Source organism: Ostrinia nubilalis, chromosome 20 (genome assembly GCF_963855985.1).
Source record: "Ostrinia nubilalis chromosome 20, ilOstNubi1.1, whole genome shotgun sequence".
NCBI lineage: Eukaryota > Metazoa > Arthropoda > Insecta > Lepidoptera > Crambidae > Ostrinia > Ostrinia nubilalis.
In genome coordinates, this window is record NC_087107.1 from 12,006,259 (window position 1) to 12,032,866 (window position 26,608).

At 36.3% G+C, this 26,608-nt stretch overlaps 1 protein-coding gene across 1 annotated transcript in view; it reads right to left on the bottom strand.

Moving 5' to 3' along the window:
- The window catches only part of LOC135081905 (nephrin-like), a 183,528-nt gene that overhangs the window by 61,176 nt on the left and 95,744 nt on the right, over positions 1-26,608 (bottom strand). Inside the window, exon 4 of the mRNA XM_063976686.1 lies at positions 22,383-22,530. Coding sequence (XP_063832756.1) covers positions 22,383-22,530 — 148 coding nt within the window. The remainder of the gene's footprint in view (positions 1-22,382; positions 22,531-26,608) is intronic.

Genomic DNA, 26,608 nt, shown 5'->3' on the forward strand with positions numbered 1-26,608 from the left:
TCAAAATTGTTGGTTCTTAGGCGAACAATGTATGGAGAACGAACATTGTCCTTTAATAATTAGTTTAGATTTGGTCTGAATAATACTTTCGACAGTCACATAATACCTATTACTCTAGGTTTTTAGTTAAACTGGGCAATACATACTCGTATAAGAATATTATAATCCAAAATGAGATTGACAACTTGCATTTAGGGTACAATGATAATAACCATCGGGACTGGAATCTTTTCTATATAATTTTACCAGCTTGTTACACCCTATATTAATATCTAGCCGAGGCTGTAGCCATTCCATCAAAATTCAGTGCGTTTCAATAAAAAATAACTTGCTTTGTGAAAAACTCTTTTTACTCTCTAAACCAGTCTGTCACTGAAAATATTCGTGCATACCAGAAAATATTTCAATTTTATTACTAAACTCAGTAGGTACTACAAAAACAATATCCATAAATACTGCAATAACGTACATTTATGAAGATTTACATCCAGATAATGCTATTGAAGAACAAAATTAAGGTTTTCTTTCTCTAAAATTTATGTACGCACTTTATTTGTACACTCAATGAATACAAAAACTTTTGTATCCAGCAATTTTCCTTTAATATATCCCTAATGTGTGAGTATTTTTGTAAAGCGGCAATAAATATATGTTTACGGTCCGGAACACTGTAAATATTTATGAGTGTGTTAGTGTGTGTTGTGTTTACATGTGTGCTTAGGCTGGGGACACATAATAGAGCAAGGCAAGCTAGAGTCGGGGCAAGAACGAAGCTTGGCTCACATTGCCATGGTAATGTTTCATACTTCTAGCTAGAGTTGGGGCAAACTAATATAGAAAACTAATAAAATAGTGTCTGAGTTTCTTGCGCTGCTTCTTCTCAGCACTGGCCCATTTATTGTCCTGAAGCAGTGGTAGGGTTAATACTGGGACGTGTAAAAGTGCTTTTTTAAAGCCTGTTTACAGAAATAAATGAGTTTTATGAGTTTTAGAAGTTTGGCTTACATTTTAGTGCATTTTTTTAAATTAGTGATTGGTGCTCTACAATTTTTTATAAACTGGCTTTTGGCCGCGGCTTTCCCCACGTGGATTTCGATCAAAGGATAATGTAGCATTCTAATGATGAAAGAATTTTTGAAAACGGTGTAGTAGATTTTGAGTTCATTCGTTTAAAAGATTTATAAAGATATACAAATCTTTCCTCTTTTTAACATTACTGTGATATGCACTATATTAAACCCACCATAACATATTTGACTACCAGCGAGAATCAAACTAGTGTTCATACAATTTGCTATAGTCGCCTCAATAAATTATACCAAAACTTACCCTTATTAATAAAAGTTACACCCTTGTTGAACTCTAGTTTAAATTGTCATTTAGTATGGAAATGTCATAAATCCAGTGTTCAGACCGGGTGTAACTTTTTATTAATAAGGGGGTAGAAGAACTGAATAAGTTCATTTTAAGCTAGTTAAGCATAACAGACTGTCCGTTGACTTCGGCAAAGCTTACGCTTGACTTTTGCAAAGCTTAACCCTTGGTTTGTCACCGGCTTAAAAGGCTTATGGAATTCTCCAAGGAATTGACGCTTCCGTGGTATTGTGCAGATGACAATACTGAGGTAGTTTATGTTTGCAACAAGTGCTATTTTGACATTAATTGTAATATACAGGGTTTCCTTAAATTAACACGTCGCATCGAGACAGGAGGTAGCTAAAACGCATCAAACAATGCTAATTAGAAAAGTGTCATAAGTTTTGAGATATGACCAATTTCCATAGAAATCTCATCTACCTCTGCTCTGGTATGAACTGAATTTGAAACGGTGAATTTTGATGCCATGTTGATTGTACTAAGAACGTATCATCCTTCGTCCTCATATGGAAAATAACAACTTATCTAGAGAATCTACTTTCCCCCAGACGTGGTAGATAAACATTGTTTTTCTGTTTTCTTATAGTAATTACAGCTCTCTACACGAACAAAAAGTTTACTGGCTGGGAATGCTTTTATCACTAAATCCCTCTTTTCGTGCTATTTATTAGTCTACAAATTTATTTATTTATTTATCTATTTAAGGACAACCAACAAAACCAGAATGACCCAGATTCGTCCTAAAATAACATTTTTGACTTTGATTTTGACCATAATTTGAGTATCTTTCTCCCTCTCTCAGGTCATATCGATGCCAATATCGACAAAAGGTAGTTTATAAACTTGGTTATGCGCTATGGAGCAAGCAGTTTAAGGCTACATTCATACTACGAGTAATATCCTTGACTTATAAGGTCACCTATCAATATGTCAACGAAGCAACTACAAAATACAAACAATTTTTGGATAAAATCACCATAATCGAAATGTATTTACTCACACACTAACAGCTATCTTTGACAGGTGGACACATAAGCAAACATTTTGTTTTTAAATAAAAAATATCGTAACCTCGTTAAAAACGGAACATTTCCTAATTTGTGATTGAATTTGTCCCAGTTAGGTGCTTTCATTTTGAACTCGCCATAATATTTTTCTTAAAAGTCTGGTAAGACCCAAAAGATAAGAAGACATATAAAGACGAAAGTAATTAGAGTACAACCGATTGAAGACCTTTCATTTAATCTATACTAATATTATAAATGCGAAAGTAACTCTGTCTGTCTGTCTTGCTTGCACGACTAAACCACTGAACCGATTTTGATGAAATTTGGCATAGAGATAGTTTTAGTCCCGGGAAAGAAAATAGTTTTTATCCCGGTTTTTGAAACAGGGACGCGCGCGATAAAGGTTTTCTGTGACAGACAAAATTCCACGCGAGCGAAGCCGCGGGCGGAAAACTAGTATTATTTTAATTACCTAGAACGTTCATATGATCTTACAACCGATCTTGTAATATAACAAGCATGATTAAATTTTGCCACGACGTAGCGACGATAGCCGAACGGAGAAGATGCCGGACTGGCCGACTCATGATCCGAGGAACGCGGGTTCGATCCCTGCCCCCGCTCTATTGTTGTGGTGAACCCATCTCGTATTTAGCTTAGCACGAGGGTTTAAAGGGATTATATTAGTAACTAGCGGCCGCCGGCGACTTCGTACGCGTGGATCCCGTTTTACCCCCGTAGGGGTGGAGTTTCGTAAAATCCTTTCTTAGCGGATGCCTACGTCATAACATCTACCTGCATGCCAAATTTCAGCCCGATCCGTCCAGTGGTTTGGGCTGTGCATTGATAGATTACTATGTCAGTCAGTCAGTCACCTTTGAGTTATTTAGATTTTTTTTATTTACAAATTGCTAATATTATTTATAAAAAAAAACCCTTGCTTCTTTTCGAGTTCGCTTGCTTTCGTCATTTTATTATTATTATTTAAAAAAAAAAATAGTCGGCCGTTTGGTGTAGTGGTTCGAAACGGACTACTATTCCGGAGGTAGCGGGTTCGATTCCCGCACAGTACAAACATTTGTGTGCATGAACATATTTGTTTGTATTAGACTGGGTGTTTTCTATGTATAATAAGTATGTATTTACAAAAAAAAAGTATTTAAGTATGTTTATATTCGTTGTCTAGTACCCATAGTACAAGCTTTGCTTAGTTTGGAACTAGAAGCGCAGTGTAAAATGTCCAAGGATATTTATTATTATTATTTATTATTATTATTTGCCTAAAACCACTGGAAGCACCTTGATGAGGGCCGATGCCCTACCCTACCAAACATATTGGAAATCCTTCGAGGAGGCATTTGTCCAGCTTGACGTCATTTGACTGAAATGAACGAAAGAAGGCAAAGCCGCAAGAAAAGCTGATAGCAGTTACCTTACTAAACGGTTTTCAAGCTATGCATTTTAATACGTGGGGTAACTTCACATGCATTGTGCTCGTATCGGTACGTTCCCGGAAATTATCAAGCCCTATTACGTAGTCATCCCACCGCGCGGCCACAGCGTAAAGACATTAGTAAGTCAATTTCGTATAGAACAATTATTATTGACACTATGCAAAATACATGCCATCAACGGAAAATCATATTTTTGAAGGAAAAATACATTGTCTTTTGAGTGTAGCGAGAAACTAACTTAGAAAATATGCATCATCGTTGATTACACTGCAATTTTAGATCCAATTTGTCACCATAAATAGTTGATTTTCCGCCACACATATACTAGGCCATTCATACATAAAAATTGAAATAATCTTTTACACTACAGGGTGTTTGGTAGGGAGCTGTACATACGTCTAGGGTAGAAACTAAGGATGATTTGCTACCTAACCTCGCACCTGATTGCCAGGTTTTATTTTAATTACTTTTTTATTTTTAGGGAAAACTAGATATTTTTGACTAAAACTATCTGTAGCCCAAAATCTATCCACAGGACAGGTCTGCTAATAGTCTTGTTTTAATCGTTAGAGTCTTAGTGCACTGTAAAAATTAATTTCACACCAGAAAATTGTAAAGAAGAAAAGTTATGGGGCCTGAAGTACCGTAGTTAGGTAAAAAAATAATTTTAAGCACTTGCAACTTGCAACCTGTATAAAAAAAAACCGTGGCAAATACATAGTACCTATACTAGTACATATAACACACCATTCTAAAAAAATATAATCAATTTTGTTACTACAATCGACTTTACGACACCTTCCTACGTTATGTCCATTACGTAGCATCCTTCCGCGTACCGTAGCGCTGTAGCGCTCGTAGTCCGTAGCGTTTTGTAGCATCGTAGTCGTAGCGCATGAATTAATGAGGCGAGCGCAAATATGCAGTCTGAGTGGGATTCCTAATATACTGCCCGTACGTAATCTGACGAAATAACTGGGTACGGTCAGCAAATCAATTATAATAATTCTAGCTTTTGCCCTTGCCTTAACCCGCGTGGAATTTTGTCTGTCACAGAAGAACTTTATCGCGCGCGACCTTGTCTCAAAAACCGGGATAAAAACTATATCTATGCCAAATTTCATCAAAATCGGTTCAGTGGTTTAGGCGTGAAAGCAAGACAGACAGACAGACAGAGTTACTTTCGCATTTATAATATTAGTATAGAATAGATAGTGTACCTTGATAGAAAATCAGTCTCGAAATAACCCAATAGTTCAGAGAGCGAAAAAAACGCTTGTTCCCAATGAGTCACACCCAAACGAGTAACCCTGTTACTCGTTGGAAAAAAATTCCATCTAGTCACACCCTAAAAGATTTAAAACTAAACTACGTTCAAAATGGAGGTTGTCTTGTGCTGTGTACTATCTATATCTACAGGGTGGAAACGTTAAGTGATCTCACTCGATTATTTCTAAACTATACAAGATATCGAAAAACTGATTACTGATTCTGAAAGTGCTTCACAAGCTCTTTCAAACGGTACCAATAATAGGTTACAGAATAAACTGGATCTATCCGAAAATTCAATGTTTCCAGCTTCCATACATTTAGTAAAACCACATAATATTAAAAACTATACAAGATATTTAAAAACTGGTTACTGATCCTGAAAGTGCTTCACGAGCTCTATCTAACAGTTTCAATAATAGGTTACAAAACAAACTGGATCCATTCGAAAATTCAATGTTTCCAGCTTCCATACATTTAGTACAGCCACAGTCATTGGCACTCATGTCTTGTTAATATTACAGCAAGTAAAGCCTAAAACCAATGTTTTCCAAGAATAATTTTAATAAGAATGCAATTTACGAGTTCATTTTAAGTGTTTATTATTTTTAAAAAAAAAATTTACTTATATTTATTGTTTGGCTGGCATACATTTAGTATGGAGGCTGAAAACATTAAATTTTCGGATAGATCCAGTTAATTCTGTAACCTAATATTGGTACCGTTGGATAGAGCTTGTGAAGCACTTTCAGGATTAGTAACCAGTTTTTCGATATCTTGTATAGTTTAGAAATAATCGAATGAGATCACTTATCGTTTCCACCCTGTATACTTATAATAAATCTGTAGAGAGATCAATTCTGTACATGAAATATATTTTAAAAATAACTATCAGGGGGTGATTAGTGGTCGATACTGATGCCAAAAATGCAATCAGTAAAATTTTTGTCTGTCTATCTGTCTGTCTGTCTGTCTGTCTGTCCGTCTGTATGTTCCTTATAGAAACAAAAACTACTTGACGGATTTTAACGAAACTTGGTACAATTATTCTTCGTACTCCTGGGCAGGTTATAGTACACTTAGGAATTCCCACAGGAACGGGAATTAGTGGGAAAATCCTTTTGTATGAAAAATCTAAACCGCTTAAGTTAGACGCTTGAAATTTGGCATGCAGGTATCTTAGTAAACTTAAAGCTTAGTTACAACAGGATATTGCAATATTCCCACGGGAACGGGAATTAGCGGGAAGTCCTTTTGTATGAAAAATCTAAACCGCTTAAGTTAGACGCTTGAAATTTGGCATGCAGGTATCTTAGTAAACTTAAAGCTTAGTTACAGGATATTGCAAAATTCCCACGGGAACGGGAGTTAGCGGGAAAAAACATTTGTATGAAAATATCTAAACCGCGTAAGATATATGAAGGGGGAAAACGGCATCCACGCGTACGAAGTTGCGGGCGGCCGCTAGTTCCTAAATAAATAAAAAAAATACCTAACACTTTTTTGTCTTAAAAGTGCGATTCATAGCTTAAAAATTTTATGAATGATTAAAGACTAGCTGACCCAGCGAATTTCGTACCGCCTATGCTCATCAGAATTAATGAACATTAATTAACATGAATTAACGAATTCTAATGGTTAAAGACTTTTTCAAATCAGTCCAATAGATTTGGAGCCCATCAAATTTTTCTTATTTATAATATTGTTTTCTTTTTATGCTGACCGTACCTGATTCTGTAAGTTACGAAATGAATTCTGGGATAAGGCATGCCCGTTATACAGTAGCTTGTTCATTGTCCCAGCGGTGGGGATGCAGTAAAGGTTTCCGCTTTGGGATAAAGTTATGTCTACAATAGAATCTTAAGTAAGGGCATGTTCACATGCGGAGCGTTATGCAGAGATTTAAGCAGGGCGTAGGCAGGCAGCTTTTTTTCCAACAATTACATCAATTCTGCAACGTTATCCCAAGTAGGTAAGATATGGGATAAACATACTTAAAGATACTTACAATTAATTAATTTACGAAAATATTAAATCATTCATAACGTATATTGGTACGTAACGTACACAAGGTGAACCGACAACCCCACAAAGGTAGCAGAAAGGTCCTAGATGCAGCTATCAACGGATCATGATGGAAATCATTGGGAGGCCTATGTTCAGCAGTGGACGTCCTATGGCTGATATGATGATGATGATGATGAACGTACACTCATATTTAGCAGAACCCACTCTAAGTACACTATTCTTCTTCTTTTCGTGTCGACAACAAACCTACACAGTGTCAGCCCAAAACTCCGCCACAAGGGTGGCGTTGCCAGCAGCACTCATCAAATCCTCCTAAGTGCAGTTGCTCGGGCACTCAGGGCACGACATCAGGTGCTTCATCGACTGGGGAACAAAACCGCACCTGTACACTATTTTTAATGGTTAATTTAAAAAAAACATAGATATGACTAAAAATAAACCACGCAGAATGATTCGATCGATCGAGACTGTTTTGCGGACGTCGAGACACACACAATCACAGTATACACAAACGCACTTTAATACATTACAATTTATTATTATTATTATGTACACACACACAGTTTTGTTTTTTAAATATTATCTTTTCATTTATAAATATCTTATCACATCTTTTCTACTTCGTCTATATCGTATATTATTATTTTCTACTACGTCTGTATTTACACTTAAAATTATTATTTATGTATGTAAGGGAGAGTCCGCTAATTTGGACCAGTTTTTTTCAATCCCATTTTACACATAGTTTTCTTTTGTTTTTGCTAATGTCCATGGTATACAATAAAAGATACATTATTCAACTTACTATTTCATAAGTATTAATTAACATGATTGTTGTATATTTAGCACAAATCAACAAAGTACGAGTTCAGAGCTTCGGTCCAATTTAGCCAAGCGGTTCGATAATTTGTACCACAGGGTTACTAAATTGGATTTCAATAAATTTCAAACCTTTAAAAAAACTATGGCAAAATATTATACGATACATTCTTAACAAATTAGGAAACGAAGAGGAACAGTAGTTCATAACATAGACAATCGATATTGTTTTACACGTTATCACGATTTTGAGTACAAGTTTTGTAATTCCAATTATCGTAACGCACACTTGTACCTAATCTACTTTGCCAGTCTTTTGCTTTCATTTATTGTTAGTCAAACATAACTACGCTATTATAACTTCAAAATATGATTTACTAAAAAAAATTTCAAAATCCTTTGGTAAAGTTCCATACAACTTGATGTGGTACAATTTAGCCGACTAGGAGATAGTGCTTTTAAAAAATCGGTAAAAAATATAGCTTATAAATACCGAAAAATGTTTCACATAATTGTAATCCACACTAATTTACGCTTCTAAATAATATATTAGAAACACCCTGTGATTAAATTTAACAAAATTACAATCTAAACATGTATTGTCAAAAGTTACTTGAAAACAATGAAAAAATACTTTTCAAAATAAAACACACGTGTTTGTTGTCACGGCAAAAACCACATGGCCGATATTAATTGATTTTAGTTGTGTATCGCTGAGTGTTGCAATTACAGACATTCAATAAATACTTTACGAAATATGAGGGTGGTACAATTTACCCGGCGGTACAATATACCGAACTCTCCCCTATATTTTATGCAGTATAGGTTAGTGTCCGTGACTCTCACTCGGCATGGGGCACACTGAAAACCAGCGTCGTGGCCTCCCTCACCGGGGGCCACGGCATATGCTGAGTGGGGTCCCATTGCGATGGGCATCGCTGTGCGACAGGGTGGCACTGCTTAGTTTACTTGCTCTTTCATTGTATGTTTTATGTCACCTGTCTTATTTGCTTTTTTTTTATTTTACATCTTTTGTCTTTTGTGATGTCCATGGCAATAAATGTTTCTTTCTTTCTTTCTTTTCTTTCTAAATAGCTATCTATCCCGATAGAGTTACAAAGTGCCCAAAATCTGTTTAAATCACCCGAGTCTGTACTTTAATTTACCGGAGGTATCCATATAATAGCTATTCCAAAGTACAGTTCCATCCCAACGATCCAGTCCAGCATCAAACAGCAGTTTAATTTGATCCCGGGAACCCGTGACGTCACGGGCAACTTAGCTCCCGAAATTCCGGTGAACAGGCAATAGCGGTAGTGTGGATATAGTATGGTTCCTGTACGGTGTTTAATTGTATTGTAGTTCAGCTTGAAGCTGCTTTTGTGGATTTCTGATAATCATAGAAAATCATCGAGAGCTATCAAAGCGGTTTTAAATTCTAATGCTCGTATTCACAAACGATGCTTGCTTAAGTGAAGCAGCAGATTGAACGCACAGCGTTTAATAGAGTTCTGTGATTGGTTCGTGTATGACCTTATGCGTCCACGCGCACTGTGAGACCTCAGTAGTAATGTTTGTGAATACGGGCGTAAGTCTCGAGGCTTAAAATATAAAAATAAATAAGATTATGAAAGTTCCTAGTAGGTACACATTTCAAAACATGAACCTATTATGTATTTACCCGCAGACCTGAGGCTTATTAAATTTTCGTCACCCATCATACCTCTTTGACAAAATGGTAAATTCAGTTATTTACTTAATTAAAACCATGACATTAAATTTCCTTCATGGCGTGTGTTATTGTTTCAGGGATCTATCACCACTTTCTATCAACACAGTTTACTACGGATATTAGTGTAATTAAAAAAAATAGTAAATTCATCACTAATTGGGTTTTATACTTTATGCTTTGGAATTTTCGAATTATGATGTCAACCATCCAATTTCCGATAAGACTGAATGAAATATACCAACAAGTATTTCTGTCCTGTAAATATTTTATTCAACTCTTTCTAAAACAGTTCCAACTATTTGTTCCAGCATCAGACAGCACGAGGCCGCATTTAATTTAATTCTGGGATCACTGGTGAGTGACGTCACGGGAACTTGGCGCAGTTCGGCGCTGGTTAAATACAATAGAGGGCACACTTAGTCATTATACAGGGTTACAATGAAATCGTTTAATTTTGTTGCTATAAAGCTGTATAATTTTGTTGCCACTGTACCTAACTGGAAGGCAAAACTTGTCTTAACTGCTAACCGGCAATTTCAATGGAAAATTCGTTAAAATCATATTGCTCTAAATTACTCGACAGTTCCTTTTAGAACGTAGGTGCTCACTAAGACGAGAATTGGCAAAATTCAACCTCCAAGAAGGGTAAAACGGGATCCATGCGGACGAAGTCGCGGGCGGCCGCTAGTTTATACATAAATGTTGTTTCAAACACCTTGTAACAAACAAATAAGTAAAGTCTCTCCCAAAGTATACTCAACTGTTTGTAACCAGTGCAGCATCAAACAGGAGCTCGCGGGCGCGTCTAATTCGATTCCGGTATCTAGCGAGTGACGTCACGGGAACTTGGCGCTAAGCACCGAAACACAAGGTCTGACACACTGTATTATGAACAAACTAGCTTCTGTATACGGCTTCACTTGCGTGAATTTGTTTTGCGAAAGTTGTGTTAGGATATAAAATAAATCACATAATCAATCATGAGGGACGTAACTTTGAAATATGGTCAGATATTTTTATCAGTTTCTGTTTAAGAACTAACTCTAAATGTTAATTATATTCTTCAGTTTTTATATTTTATTTTTATACAGTGTGACTGGGACCCGTCAAATTCCCATGTAGAAGAGGTCGTTTGCGAACTATAGTACCATACTTTATCTAAGTAAACGTTACAACGTAAAATAATAATATTAGAAGATTTAAAATGTGCTTGGGTGTAAGCTTTATTATTTGCAATAATACAATTATTATTACAAATCGCAGTAAATATTAAATATGTACAGGCGGCACATCATAATCAACAGCGGCATCTTATGCAGTTGTCATTAAGGGCGTTTTTACAACATTAATGTATCACCGGATGTGCTGTCGTCTCCGTACTCCACTTTACACACGAGTGACAGATTTATTCCGTACAGTTTGACGTAAGTGTCAACGGAGGGATATTTACTGGAGTTTCGGGAACTGTCTGGAACTGAGCATGACCTAATTTTGGTGCGGGGAATCATTTGAATCTTTGGAGTTTTGTGGTATACTTGTACATAATATGTCCTACATTAATATGCGAATGACACAGATAGGTAGGGAAGGCCTGACGTTCGCGTAGTCGTCTCTTAGTCGCCTTTATGTCATCCACGGAATAGGCTAGTTTCCTAAAAAAATTTTTTTAGTCCGTCATGTTTAATATCAAAAAATATTGGACACATATATTTTTATTTGTCAATCTAACAAATAATTACATAATTATGGTGCGTTGAAGTTCCGCACGACGTCACAACGTGCGGCACTTTTATGCACGCATTAACGTCACGGGCCTCTTCTTATGAACTTTGGCGCGCTTTATCTCTTTAAATTTTCATTAGTTTGAAAAAGTGAAAAATACTTGTAGAGTATTTTTTAATAAGTTAACTGACGGACTAATTAAAACGCTTGCTTTTTGACCCAGGAAACATCCCTATTGGAAAGAGTGGGAGTGTTCCTTTTGTACTCCGTCGAAACTATACGGTCTTCCGGCTTAGCGGTTGGGAGAGTAGAGAGAGTAGAAATGCTCTCCCCAACCCGTGGTCAGCGTAGGAATCCTCCATTTGCCTCTGGCCAAATTAGTGAGAGTCATGTTCCTGCAATGGAGAATAAATAAATGACCTGATGATTATGCTAATCAGGGTCATTGCAGGTTTGAACTAACCTGTACAGATATAAGTTACAGGGTAAACTCAAATGTCCAATATAAAACCATGTCTGACATAGCGGTACCTAAAGTTTAACGGCACATTCAAATAAACAATTTGACATTAAATAGTTGCAATTTCACAATAAATATAGTCAATACAGTAGACTGAGGGCTTTCGACTGTACCTTGCACCAAACCCTGCACGTTAGTTGCGACTCGTTGAGACGTGAAGCTACCACTCCAATGTTATTTCTATAGAATTCCAATGTGCTGTTTTATATCACTACCCAATAATGCACTCTATTTCTTTATTGTCAAAGATTATTTTTCTCTACACAGAGAAACCATAATGTTATTGCAAACTACATTTCGGGAACGTTTTTGAGGATAGGCGACAATATTGTCACTACGAAAAGTAGCAGAATAGAAAAAAATTCTAGACTTAATTTAGTAAAATATTTGTAGGTATTTGAATATTTCATGAATAAGTAATCACATAGATCACTTAAAATGAATTCTATCGAGTTTATTTTGAGACATAAAAAGTGAATGCTATTTTTAAGAAAATGAATAATGATCTTAAACTTCAACAAATAAAGCCAAACATTTTATACAAACCTCTCTATGACTACATTATTATACATTTCATTGTATGTTTTTATTAATTTACCTACTTTGAAAAGTAGTAAAAGATCACATTGTTATTGAGAATATCACCCAAAAATACCAGCTATCATTTCACGTATTAAAACCACTGCCTGTAAAATGTTCCTGAATTCACTAAAACCGAAGTAACGGCCGTTTCAAATTTGGCAACACTGAAACTAGACACAAATTGTTTTCGGGAATTCCCCGTCCGTCCTGAAATGCAGCTGCTTGACGATGCTTAGCGTAATGTAATGGCTGCCCGATGCATAAATATTTTACAGCAGACACAACTGGAAATGGCTCGGCCATCGCCGGTGTGACCAGGCTGCTGGGATGATCGGGACAAACTGAGAAGATAGTATAGAGGGTGTGACTAGTATGGAATTATTGATCGAATAAAATAGGATTAGTAAAATCAATCCTTTTTGTTTGATCCATATCTACAGGAACAACCTGTATAAATACTAAATGTTGATTTCCTTATACTAAAATCCTACTGGAGGTAGGTGGCGAGCGGCGTAGGACCGGTCTTTGTGGAAGTCCTTGGGGGATGCCTTCGAAAATCCTACTAATATTATAAATGTAAAAGATTCTAAGGATGATAGATTACGACTGTTTGTTACTCTTTCACGTAAAAAATACTGAAAAGATTTTGATGAAATTACAGAATTATTGTTAAATATATTTTTAAGCCCGATTAGCAGGAGCGTAGTGTAAGAGAAATCCTGCATTAATAAGTTACAGAACATCGTACTTCTTGATGGCCTGATGAAGACGATGATGATGATGTTTTTAGTCGAAAAGGTCTAAGATCTAGTTTTTACAAAAATCTATATGGACAAACTCCATTGATAAATTTTAGAAATAAGAAAGAAAATGGTTATCTACTTATTTATTTTACTCGTATCTAACCCTTTGTTCCAAACAATGTTATTTCATAAACAAAATGACCACAAAAATCCGGGTCCTACAAAAATATAAAACGTTATACAAATTGAGTTACCTCAAAGCACAGTTTCAAATAGTGGCAACGCTGGCAACCCAAAGAAACAATCTCGATGTACAGCGCTTGGAATAAACCATGTTTTACCGCAAAAATGTACAGATAAATGGGTAACAATTGTGGAAATTTTATAATGGAACGTATTTTCAGGAAAGCTGAAATGGGGTAAGCTTTGTACGGCTCGGAATTGATATTAATCGTTGTGCTGATAAAAGATAGGTGTACTCGTTCAGCTAACAGTAATAAATTGTTCTGTCTATCATACGGACTAACATCTAGATAGGTGAAGCTTCCAGGAATTATGTTTGCCCGATACGAATCTTCGAGATCCGACTCTCTAATTGTAGCTATTTATTATGTGATTAGGAAAATACAAATCACGCAATAGCTGTGATTAGATTGATTTCGATCTCTTAACTGGATTTGGTTCTCAGGTATTCGTTCGTTCGTTCGTTTCAGCTAAATGACATCCTCAGCTGGACAAAGGCCTCCCCCAAGGTTTTCCACAATGAACGGTCCTGCGCTGCCCGCATCCAGGCTCTTCCCGCGACCTTTATCAGATCGTCGATCCACCTAGTAGGAGGCTTGCCCACGCTACGTCTTCCAGCCCGTGGTCGCCACTCAAGAACTTTCCTGCCTCAGCGGCCATCAGCTCTACGAGCTATGTGCCCCGCCCACTGCCACTTGATTTTAGCGATTCTGCGGGCTATGTCAGTCACTCTGGTTCTCCTACGGATCTCCTCATTTCGGATTCGATCACGCAGGGAAACTCCGAGCATTAAGCACGCTCCATCACCCTTATGGCATCCAGGTATTAAGTAAAAGTAAAGAGTTCGGACGCAGGTCGGCCGTAGTAAGGACAATCTGTTCAGGTTGGGATTTTTGGATGGCTCAAACTTGTAGTTCAAGTGTGGTTTTGTTTCCCAATCGATGAAGCACATGATGTTGTGCCCTGAGTGCCCGAGCAACTGCACGCAGGAGGATTTAATTAATGCTGCTGACAACGCCTCTCTTGTAGCGAAGTTTTGGGCTGACACTGTGTAGGTTTGTTGTCGACACGACAAGAAGAAGAAGAAGAAAGTCATTTATTGCCAACAAAGGTTATACAATGTTTTTCTAGCGGCTGCTGCACTACGTGAGGTGATTACATTACATAATTTGTAAAATTGCTTTGAGTAAATGTTGCTGGATAAAGCCCACCCCTAAAGGCTATCAAAACACCCCTAAAGATTTATCGAAACCTGTACCGAATCGTCTGTCCACCGAGTGGGTGAAGGACTTACGTCTGCGTAGTCAACATTTGAGAACATTCTGCCTCAACGGCTCTCCGAGCTATATGTGTAAAGTTTGGCTATTCCGTGGAGTATTTTAGACGATTAAGATCTTTGAAGGAGGCCTTTGTCCAGCTGTAAACGTCATTCGGTTGAAACGAACGAGCAAAGATTGCTTTAATCTTGAAATCTAGGACAGGTAACTCAAGATTTGTGTTCATTGTTACCCTACAACAAACTAATTCAGGATATCGATCCCAATCGGTCGCCGGTCGCATCATATCCGTAATGGAGTCCAGACTTCATACGCTTTTCATCATGCGTGACTCGATATATGTACGGATAGCACGTCAAGTTTTACAGTATACACAGTAGCATCTTATGACGTTGTAATACAGGCTATTTTGCAAAAAAATAGTCTAGAAATATTGTTCAAACTATTTTCAAGCGTACGAAATCGCGGGCACAGCTAGTAACTATAATTAATATCTACACTTATCACGAAATCTCAAAAACTACAAGTGCTAGGAGTCTCAAATTTTGCATGGGGGTAACGTAGGTGCTCACTAAGACGCGATTTTGCAAAATTCAACCACTAAGGGGGTAAAACGGGGGTTGGAAGTTTCCACGCATATGAAGTCGCGGGCTGCCGCTAGTATTAGGTAATATAATTTTAACGAAAACATTACTAAAGGTCTTAAATCTTGAAATTATCCGTTAAGTAATACAAATGAACTTTTAGTCCCCTACAATATTTCAAAATAATATCGCGTCCCAAAAATTAGTCCCGGAACTAATCCCGGTGCGGCGGCCATAAATATATTAACATTGTTCCCGATATTAGCCCCGGATGATCACCAATCGATTGTCGCTCGATTGTGGCGCGCCGATAATCGGTTTACTATTGGATACGAGATATTTTTGTGGAAGTATCATTAGGTGGCAGTTTAGTTACTTAAATTAAAATTGATTATATTTTTTTACTTTTAGATTCGCAATTGTATTGTTTTTGAATAATATTTTGTACTAAAATTGACACGACAACTTCTTAGGCTGAGTTGCACCAGCTTACTTTAACTTTAAACGACAAAAAATCTGTCAAACTCCATACAAAAAGCACCGGTTAGCGTTTTAGTTACAGTTAAAGTTAGCCTTAGACCTATTTGTCCAATCATCTTGTCATAAGAACCAAGTAAATAAGTTATTTGACAGCTGCTTGTTTCAAAACTGACTAGATATTTTGTCTTGTTTGCTTTTTATCGTACTGTGCTTTGTGGTATGTTTTTATTAATTGTCGTCCATTAATTACTTCGAAATAATTTAAGCTATTGGCCACCTAATTTAATTTCGCTAGAGGTAGCAAACTAACTCATTTAAGGATGGTTCCCGCCAATATTAACCTCGAATGATCGCCAATCGATTGTCGCCCGAATGTGGCGCGCCGATAATCGGTTTATTATCGGATAGAGATGGCGAGATGTGGAATGCGATATTTACGTCACTAGTAAAAGTATTTTGATATTATTTATCTGTAATTAGATACTACCTACGTAGTAATGAGAGGTCGTTTATGCTAGATACTTAAAAAAAATCTAAATGTATATTATCCTATAAAATATCATCATAATTTTAGTCTCCACTGCAGGAATACGACCTTTTCCTATTTATCACAAATGGAGGATTTGGTCTTCACTTTCAACATTGGCTAGACGGGCTGGCGAGATCTGATGTTCTCATATTTGTCCCTAAGTCGCCTCTTGCGAAACCCTCAGAAAGAATGAGTGGCATGACCGTACTCTCCCGGAATCACACGGCCTCAATACATAAACAATAACACCAAGATCTACTCCTACATAGTTAAAAAACAGTCAGAAATTAATAACTTACGTGCAACAAAAGCCGATAAAAATGTGTTATTTTTATTTTTACACAAATCTAGTTATGCAGAGTCATCTTTGTACACTTATTTTCTGCCTCAGTTCTAAGAAAGAGACTAAATCCCGCTTAGCGATAAGTCCGCCTACATTTTGCTATTGTATGTACATACATAATAATATGTACTTACGTCATGTTTCTTGTGAATTCCAGTTTAATGTAGCGTACATCGGGCTTAATGAACTGACTTTATGTAGAATATTCGAACTTTTTCCGAGAACTCCTCTTCAATAACATAATATTTTACTTGATAATAGTAACATATTATACAGTGATAATATTCCATGATTTTCCTTATTTGCTTAACGTGAGCAAATACCACTTTAGACTGAAAATAGTAACTTCAGAAACTTATTTCCTGTCTTATTATTTTCTGCCCGAATGATTAGCAAGCTGAAGTGGCAATTAGGAGGGCACATAGTACGCAGAACTGACGGCCGATGGGGCAGCAAGGTTCTGCAGCGAAGACCAAGTACCAGATAGTGTAGCGTAGGTGGACCGACGACCTCATAAAGGTAGCAGGGAGGCGCTCTGGATGCAAGGCGCTAACAATCTTACGCCCGTATTCACAAACATTACTATGAGGTCTCACAGTGTGCGTGAACGCACAGGGTGACACTCGAACCAATTACAGAGCTCTATTCAACGCTGTGCGTTCGATTTGCTGCTTTACTTAGGCAGGCATCGTTTGTGAATACGGGCATTAAAATCTAGCATAAGTAGATACCGATATTTATATGCTTGAAACAAGACAATCATATAATTCTAAACTGAACATTTCGTACACTTCACTCAGTTTGCTCACAACGTCACAAAAAGACATCAAAACACCCCCACGCCAATGACAGTTACCTGTCGTGCGGTGACTAACAAAATCACAGATACTGATACTAGTGACTGGCACGTGATACCAGCTCGTTAGCTGTAACGAGGCGCATCGCAGCGCCGCGAGCGATGTTTTCTAATTTCCAATATTCACATCCCGCTGGATACCGCAACGCGAACGGTACTTAGTGACGGTTTGATATTATATTTCGGTTCCGTAATGAGCGGTGAAATTTACTGATGCAATGTCCTTGTCTGTTAGTGCCGCAATTGCGAGAAGTAAAATAGATTTTGAGCTACATTTAGGTCTTTAATGCCCGTTTTCACCATCAATTTCTAATTTTTAAGTGAGCCCTATGAAAACAAGTGTTACCATAGGGGGCACTTAAAAATTAGGGATTGATAGTGAAAACGGCCATAACTCTGTCATTAAGGGTGGGTTAAAGTAAAAATTTCAGTAAAATTTTACAATAACAGTCCGCTGACGATAGCCGTTGTATCGATCGAAATGAGGTGCATCATTTTAAATTCTTCTTTAGAAAAACTTTGCACAGTTAGGTATTTCTCGGCGTAAAGACATAAAGTTGAATGGATAGAGTCTGTCAATAACATTACTTTTATATCACTAACCGGTTAACTGTTACCGTAAAGTTATGCAGTCATTAAACGTTTTGACTATCAAAATGGTGCAACCCATTTTTAGTATTTAATCGATACTTTCTCAGTTATTTGCCAGTAACTGTAAGGTCATGCAACCCAGTCGAATTAAAATTCGAATCGTAAAACAATACAATAAAATACTACAGCATATTAACCGTAAACTGGCCTGTTTAACTGCACCCCGAAATTTCGTTTAACGTCCACTTTGAACCGGCTTTAAAGGGCTTAACCCTTTATAGGACGGCCCATACAAAGTGGCCAATAAACTGGACAGTCACTTTACGGCCGATAATTCAATGATTTTTGTAACAATGTCGAACCTTATGATCATAAACGATAGCCAATAAAGCACGCTGGCCTAGAAACGAGCCAGCGCTCAAGGACGTCGCACGCAATCAAAAATTCGCGCTCTTTTTTAAGGTGGCCTGTCAACTGGCCACTGTGCACACCCGTACTAGTATTTGCTGCCATTGCAAGCAGACGATACATATTTCCGAGTGTAGTTCAATGTAAAAACATATCTTCGTAAAGAAGATGAGTAAAATAATAATGTTATAGTATATACTTTATCATCACGTGAAAATATAGTCGAAAACCGTAAAATAAACATGTTATTTTTGCAATTAAAAACAGACTAGTGTGTTGAAAAAGCCTTGTGTAGAAATTACACATGTGAATTTGAGGTGGTCTCATATTTATTTGTTTTGATTTTTACACACAAATTATATCGTTTTATACTGAGTATATTATTAATTTTTATAATACAATAACATAATAAGTCCAAATATACAGGTTCGCGGTCGCGAAAAGGTCGCGGGAAGTACCTGGATGCAAGCGGCGCAGGACCGGTCTTTGTGGAAATCCTTGGGGGAGGCCTTTGTCCAGCAGTGGACGTCTTTCGGCTGAAACGAACGAACGAACGATACAGGTTCGGTAGTTATACCCCATTATTATAACTGTTTAGGTATTTTTTTATACAAAATTATGTATATTTGTGGATAATGTATATAATAATCCTGGGTTTATTGAGTTTTCATTCACGTTTTCTTATTTTATAACATAATATTGTCTCTAAATTATTATATAATGTTTACTTTAGTTGACAAAACTTTTAATTTTGTTTTTTTTTCATGTTATTTTTGGCTCAGAAGAAGAAATACAATCATTTTATTTGATACTTTGTTGAATATTATGTTTTTAGCCTAATTAAAGATTGATAACTAAATACGCAATTATTTTATTTAGTTTAATATGTAATTTACATAAAAATAACCGGTTTTTTTTATAAGTGTCCAGTTTACTGGCCAGTGATTTCACATGAATATTGGTGATTTTAGTGATGCAGAACGGTCAATGGTCAGTATACTGACCACTAGTTTTTTTGTATTTTCTCGTAAAATATCTAGTTTCTGATAATTTTATTAATACATGTTGTTATAAATAACGCTATAGAATATATATCCACTTAGAAATATAGCGAATTCAAAAAAAAGTTAGGGTGTGCGTTAAAGGGTTAAGCCGGGTCCAGCCGGTTTTTTGAACGTTTGAAACTAAGGGCGCCGAACTTTAACTTTGTGAGTTAATATACTTCAGTGTTTGGGAAACTGCTGTAATTAAAATGCTGATGGGAAAAACAATTTAATGATCCACTCAGCTAGGTTTAGGCTGAGTTACACCACCTTATTTTAACTGTGACTTTAACCATAACCGGTGTTTTGTATGGAGTTTGAATGGTGCAACCCAGCCTTAAAAATATATTTGGAAAATAATTCCGCATCTCTGATATAATAAGGTGACAACTGAAAAATAAAATATTTCCAGTAGAAAGCATCCAAAAATCTCTTGTTTTTTGTGAAGAAAAATGCACACCAGTAAACATTCTACGAAAATAAAGCTTCGAATTTTACCTTATTTGTTAAGCGTCAGCAAGTTAATCATTTTCATCATTTTGGATCTTAATATAGGGCAACAAGATTCAAATAATGTTGAGGGGACTCTTGAAACAGTAGCGATACAGTATACATAAATATAAATACCTTGCCACGTTATATTGAACGTGTCACCCAAAAATGTTTAAATTTTTTAATTGCTTACGTTAAAAAAATGCTACAATTGGGGACTCTTACAAACCATAAACTGACTATAGATATAGTTTGAACCTAACAAAAGAAAACCGTCAGTATTCTTTGTTGTATCCCGTGAGCCAGCTCTTACCACTAAGCGGGTCTCCATCAGTTTCAATATACCATATCGGGGTTACATCGAAATCGCCAACAAGGCCGGATCTGTGCTACAGTACAAATTATGTAGAAAGTCTATTCACTTAGTATTCAGATCTAATTCTTTTTTAGCAGGCCCGTTTCTTTATATTTTTCTTTTTCGTATTAATAAGACTATGATGTTTCCACTTTAAAGCCTGATTATTAATAGTAATGATATGTCATTTAAAGTCAACAGCACATTAAATAAATATCCTTGGAAATTTTACACTGCGCCTCTTGTCCCAAACTAAGCAAAGCTTGTAGTTTGTATATTAGACTGCATTCTTTAAATAGCATCTATTATCGTAACATAACATTTCCCACATTAAATGCAGTACACGATTAGGAAAAAACTAAAAAAAAACTTGCTTTTGCTTGACGTTTCGACCTAGTTGTTGTTGTAAGTTACAATTTAAATTATGCAACGCCAAAATTTAAAAATAATTGAGATGCCCCAGTTTTCAGCTTGATGTGCAGTCATCTGTACCAAATAATCATTTTTCTTTCTTTCTTTCTTTCTATACTGTGTAGAATACGTTCGTATTACGATATTTTGAGATGCTCAAATTGTACCTGTACGGATTGCGATACTAATGCTCAGGGATAAGTGCTCTTGGAGCTGAAAGCTGTTATTATAAAGAGAAACACATTGATTCGAGTTAGAATACGCATTTAACTTGTAATAGAGTAGACAGAAAGTAGAGAGAGAGAGAGTAGAGTGTTGGTCCAAAGGTCAAGTGATAGAGAATGCATTATGGCATTAAGTTTATATGGCTTTATTTAAAGCTTAAATAAACAAATAAGGGTACAACAGTGAACCTTATTTAGTAGGACAGCATGTTTTCTTTTAATTTAAGTAAGGGAAATAAATTATATTAAATCACATATCATAAAGGTAGCAGGAAGGCGCTGGATGTAGGCCACTTCCAGGCGCGATGGGAGGCCTATGTTCAGCAGTGGACGTCCTATGGCTGAAATGATGATGATATTTTGGACATACCTACCTGATTGCACTGTGTTTCCTAACTTCAAAAAGTGTATTCAAAAAACCATCAAAATGGACGCTTAAAGGACCTAGCGCACTTAACAACCCGGAAAGGCATCGTAACCATCAACTCGAGGCAGTCAGTATTCTTTGTATGACAGTCCGTACTGCAACGCACACCTAACCGCACCGTAACGTAAACGCATTGCCTCGCGGTTGACAGCGCACGTAAGGCGATGACAGCTCGCGAAAGGCGATAGGGTGTTGATCCCCTTCCGAGTTGATAAGTATGCTATGACCTAAATCCTGTTCCCCCATTTAACGAGGCGATGTATCGGTCCTTGAATTATTCGGAATTTTATCAATACCCTCGAATGTTAATGTGTCCCGGATGAATGTTTTGAATTGATATTCACAAATACTTACGCTTACGGATCATATTCAATACGTTTCGGGGCGATAATTATGTTTTGGTAGGTCTTTTTATTTGATTTGAACCTCTTTTAGGAATTGAGGGCAGGATTGGAAACGACGCCTAAGTACGCATCTATTACTGAAAAGATTCTGTCTTTTTAGTCGTTCTTCATCATTCTTCCTCCTATACTGTTGTATACTGTAATAACTTGTTTAGCCTGTTTTGAGACAAATAAATACTTTCTATATCTATCCTCGACTTTATGAATCCTCTAGGATTTTGCCCTGGATTTTTCTGGTAAAGACTAATCATAAGGTAGGCAAAGACGCAACGGCAATAGTAGTGGTTCGGCAACATAGAGGAATTATAATGCTGTGATGCCACTGCAGCGCTTCGTCACAAATCTAATTTGAAGGTGCTTTAAATCCTTTAAATCTTGACGTTTAGATGCTAATCGAGGCATTATTAAACCAGCACTCTAGTTTTATTTGCAGTATGTCATTTTAATCTGATCTAGACCTACCTGTACAGCGGCTTGCCCCCAGCATGCCGGAACCACAGCACCATGTAGACCCGGTCCTCATTGGAGTCTGGCTCGATGTCGCAGGGCAGCGAGGCGCTCCGCCCCACCACCGCTTCGACGTCCATCGTTGACACCGGCACGAAGTCCACTGGAACAAACGGAATAATTCACATTTCTATAAAATTGACAAGAAAAAGAATGAAAATAAAACTAAATAGAGTAGGTAATGTGCGTATCACCGAAACGGTATCCACTCAGCATCATGCCGAGGTGTCCTAAGGGACACCACGACCCTGGTCTTCCGTGGATACTCGAAGAGCAAGAGACACTGCATTATTTTTTTTATTTCTTGGTAATTATGTTATTTGGGGAAAGGTTTTTAGGAAAGCTTTTGCTTGAGGATAGAGTCCAGGTGGATTTTATCCACGATTGGGGATTTGACACCAACCACCAACCATCCTGATGTAGAATACATACTTTTTTAAGCTGTCAAAATCTGTAGAATTTTGGGCTTTTATTATTTTCATCAGTAAATAATATCAGCTATGAAATGTCGTTTATTGCATCATCATTAAGAGTTTTTAACTTAAAAGTTTTTAAGATAAATTAAATAGAAACTCTAAAAACAGATTTTTTGAGTTAAACCAGTTTATTATTAATAAACGTACGAAATGCGAGTGCGCTTTTTTATTGTTTTCAAACAGTTAAGGGACTTCAAGGTTGCTGCGCTGGACTGATTGATGAAATTATAGGACGCTGTCAAAATCTGTTGTCCCATCTTGAGAAGTTTAACGGACAGTATCAGTGACAGACAGTGTTGGAATGAAGGAATGACGGACGCTACTATTTATGTGTAGAAATTTAGAAAGTTCTAGTCATCAAAAAAGAAGAAATCATAGTAATGTTGATATCATTATTATTTTAAGTCCCTGGAGCATAATTGAGAAGTATTATACCATTATAACTTGCCTAGATAAATGAAAAAACCATAATTCAAATGCTAAACAACTTTGACAGAGCATCTTTCATTTTGACAAAAGGGATTGAGATTGCAAGCGAACTTCACCCGCATTAATTCCCAACAAAATTAACTTAAAGATTAGATTAGCCTAGTCAATTAAATAATCAGAAGAGTAGTCAACCCATTCTAATTAATTTACGAACAAATTACGAGTTTTAATATTTCACTGAACAAACATCGTACCTTCGTCATTTTGGGTACTTTGGGTTGCACGATCTGAATAATAAAATGCTTGTATGTACAGCATACCGAGTTACCCAAAAAGAGAGATTTTGCAATCAATTTTAAACGTTTTATCTTTAGCAAAAGTTTCAGAATCAAGTCAGCGATTTTTTAGTTGTCAATTCAACTGTAAATTACTCCTAATATTAATTTTAAACGTTTTATCTTTAGCAAAAGTTTCAGAATCAAGTCAGCGATTTTTTAGTTGTCAAATTCAACTGTAAATTACTCCTAATATTTATTTCATTTTCTATAATTAAGTACACCACAAACTATGTAGATAACATTTGAATCACAGATATAGATATACCTGTGATTTGAATACATGTTAAGTGTAAACTTAATAAATCGGAAGGATTGATAATTGTTTTTAAGGACATCAATTGGTCACAATAATAATTGTTTTAACCAAACAAGTTATGTTAAAAAATGCAAAGTAAATTCATATTTTATTTTTCACAACAAAAGGCATTTTATGTCGCACTGAAGCTGAATGAAACTGTGAAAAGAATAAATTATCTTTGTACAAATAGTTTTCAGCCCGTACTCCTAACAGAATTTCGTGAAATATGAAGTTTTTTTTATTTCAAGAGCTTTTCAATGACGTAGAGACAATGATAATATAATAAAGTTAGTCCTAATCTACTCAACTACTAGCATCTTACAGATATTATATTTATTTAATTAAATGTATCTGAAGCACTTTAGGACAGATGACCTTATAAAGGTAGAGCTACCAACCGGCAAATCTAAATATTATAGGGGAGGCCTGTTCATCAGTGGACATAGTAACTAAAATGAGTACGTAAAGCACTAGATAGATAGGGTGAAACCATTTTACAATTGCATTGGAGGCAGTTTTAAATATTAAAAAAAAAACTTGAAAAAATCGAACTGCCTAACGCCAACTCTTAACGCCAGTTTTTTTTAATAACGTTGCAGTTTTAGTCAATATTTTTAAAAGTTCTAAAAATAAACAGGAAACCGTCTAACAGCCCACAAACAAAATAACAAAAATCCGGACGCACGTCGTCGCATCACGGGCGTGGTGTAAAAAGCCGAAAGTAAAAACTATCTGACAAACCATCAGTCTTGCTCGCAATCCGCTCCCATCCGTCACCGCGCAATGAGACGTCGCGACGAGTTTGCGTTGTCGACTTTATTTCCCGGTTCCCACAAAGATTTTAGTGTAAATGTACAGCACATTTGAGTATTTATTTTGTTACGTTACGACTCCAAGATGCCGATGTTACGTTATAAAACAAAAGTTTTTTTTTCGGAGTAATTAAATAATTAATTGTTTACGGTTAACTAAAAAATGACACCAACGTATTTTACTAAAACCGCTCTTATACAGGACTTTTTTCTATAAGAAAAGGAATCTAATGCCCGTTTTCACGTTAAATCCCTAATTTTTAAGTGACCCCTATGATAACACATAAAAGGATTTTTTTTTCACTTAAAAATTTGGTATTGTAGAAAACGAGCATAAGAAATCCGCGCTTATTTAAGGAAAAAACACCATTAAAAATTTAGTTTCTCATTTTTTTTTGTAAATAATACGTTAGATTAAATAAGAGTAATTAATTAAGAGTAAATAAATTGCATTCTACTTTACCTGCTTAGCATGTCATATTATTTTCCTTGAGGAAAAAAATATCATTGTTATCTGTAGAGTAGAAGAACAAAAAGCTAACGTATTTTATGTTTTTCAGAAATCAACTCTTGAACGAAGAGTTCCACGAAAACAGGCTTCTAACAAAAAGATTTCTTACTGAAAATTATGCTAACCAGGTTTCGAGAAAAAATGTTTTCTTTTGGTGTGAAATAATTATCATTTCAATATTTGGAACTCGGAGCGAGTGTGCAACAAAGTTTTTAAATGTCTTAGGGCTTGTTTAAATGTTATTATAATACACAAACTGATGGCCGATGAAGCAGGAGGACGTCCACCCACTAGCTGGACCGACAACCTCGTAAAGGTAGCAAGAAGACACTGAAAGCAGGCCGCTACCAATCGGTCTTTATGGAAATCATTGGGGAAGGCCTATGTTCAGTAGTCGATGTAACGTCCTATGGCTGAAATTATGATGATACTACAAACCTTCGATTTTTCAGGCAATCGATTTTTCTGAGTCTGTTGATGTTCATCTTCATGCCTAAACAGCTGTTTTTGTTTAGTTAAATATAGCGATTATGCTCAGAGAAGCCTGAAATCCGAACTTGTAAAAACTGCACAGTAAGGAAGATATTTTCAGGCAACCGGTTTTCCTGAATTTTACCTCTCTTACGTCTTCATGCCTAAACAGCTGTTTATGTTAAGTTAAATAAAGCATTTCTGCTCAGAAAAGCCCGAAATCCCAACTTGTGAAAACTGCACAGTAAGGGAGATCGTTGTAAATACTTATTTGAGTACATAACATTCTGCAATAGGTACGGATAGAGTCAGCTGACTCGAGATGCCCTATAATATTGTGAGGTAAAAATCCTCTGTGGTTGGTATTTAAATGCTGACTTCTAAGCTTTTAAGCTCTCATTGAACGTTTACCTTTGCGTAGTTTTAACTAGAGACTATCATGTCATAGTATATGAGTTTATGGTATGAATCATATCACCATATCACTTACATGAATAATTTGCTAATTTAACGACTTGTTACTAAAAAACGTGAAAACTGTAAAGCCCTGGTTTTCCTAAATAAAATAAATAAATCCATACTAATATTATAAATGGGAAAGTAACTCTGTCTGTCTGTCTCTCTTTCACGTCAAAACTACTGAACCGATTTTGATGAAATTTGGCATAGAGATAGTTTGAGTCCCGGGAAAGGACATAGAATAGTTTTGTTCCCGGTTTTTGAAACAGGGACGCGCGCGATAGAGTTTTTCTGTGACAGACAAAATTCCACGCGGGCGATGCCGCGGGCGGAAAGCTATTATAAAATAAATTATATTTCTCACTCGCGATTTAACTTCGCAGTAAT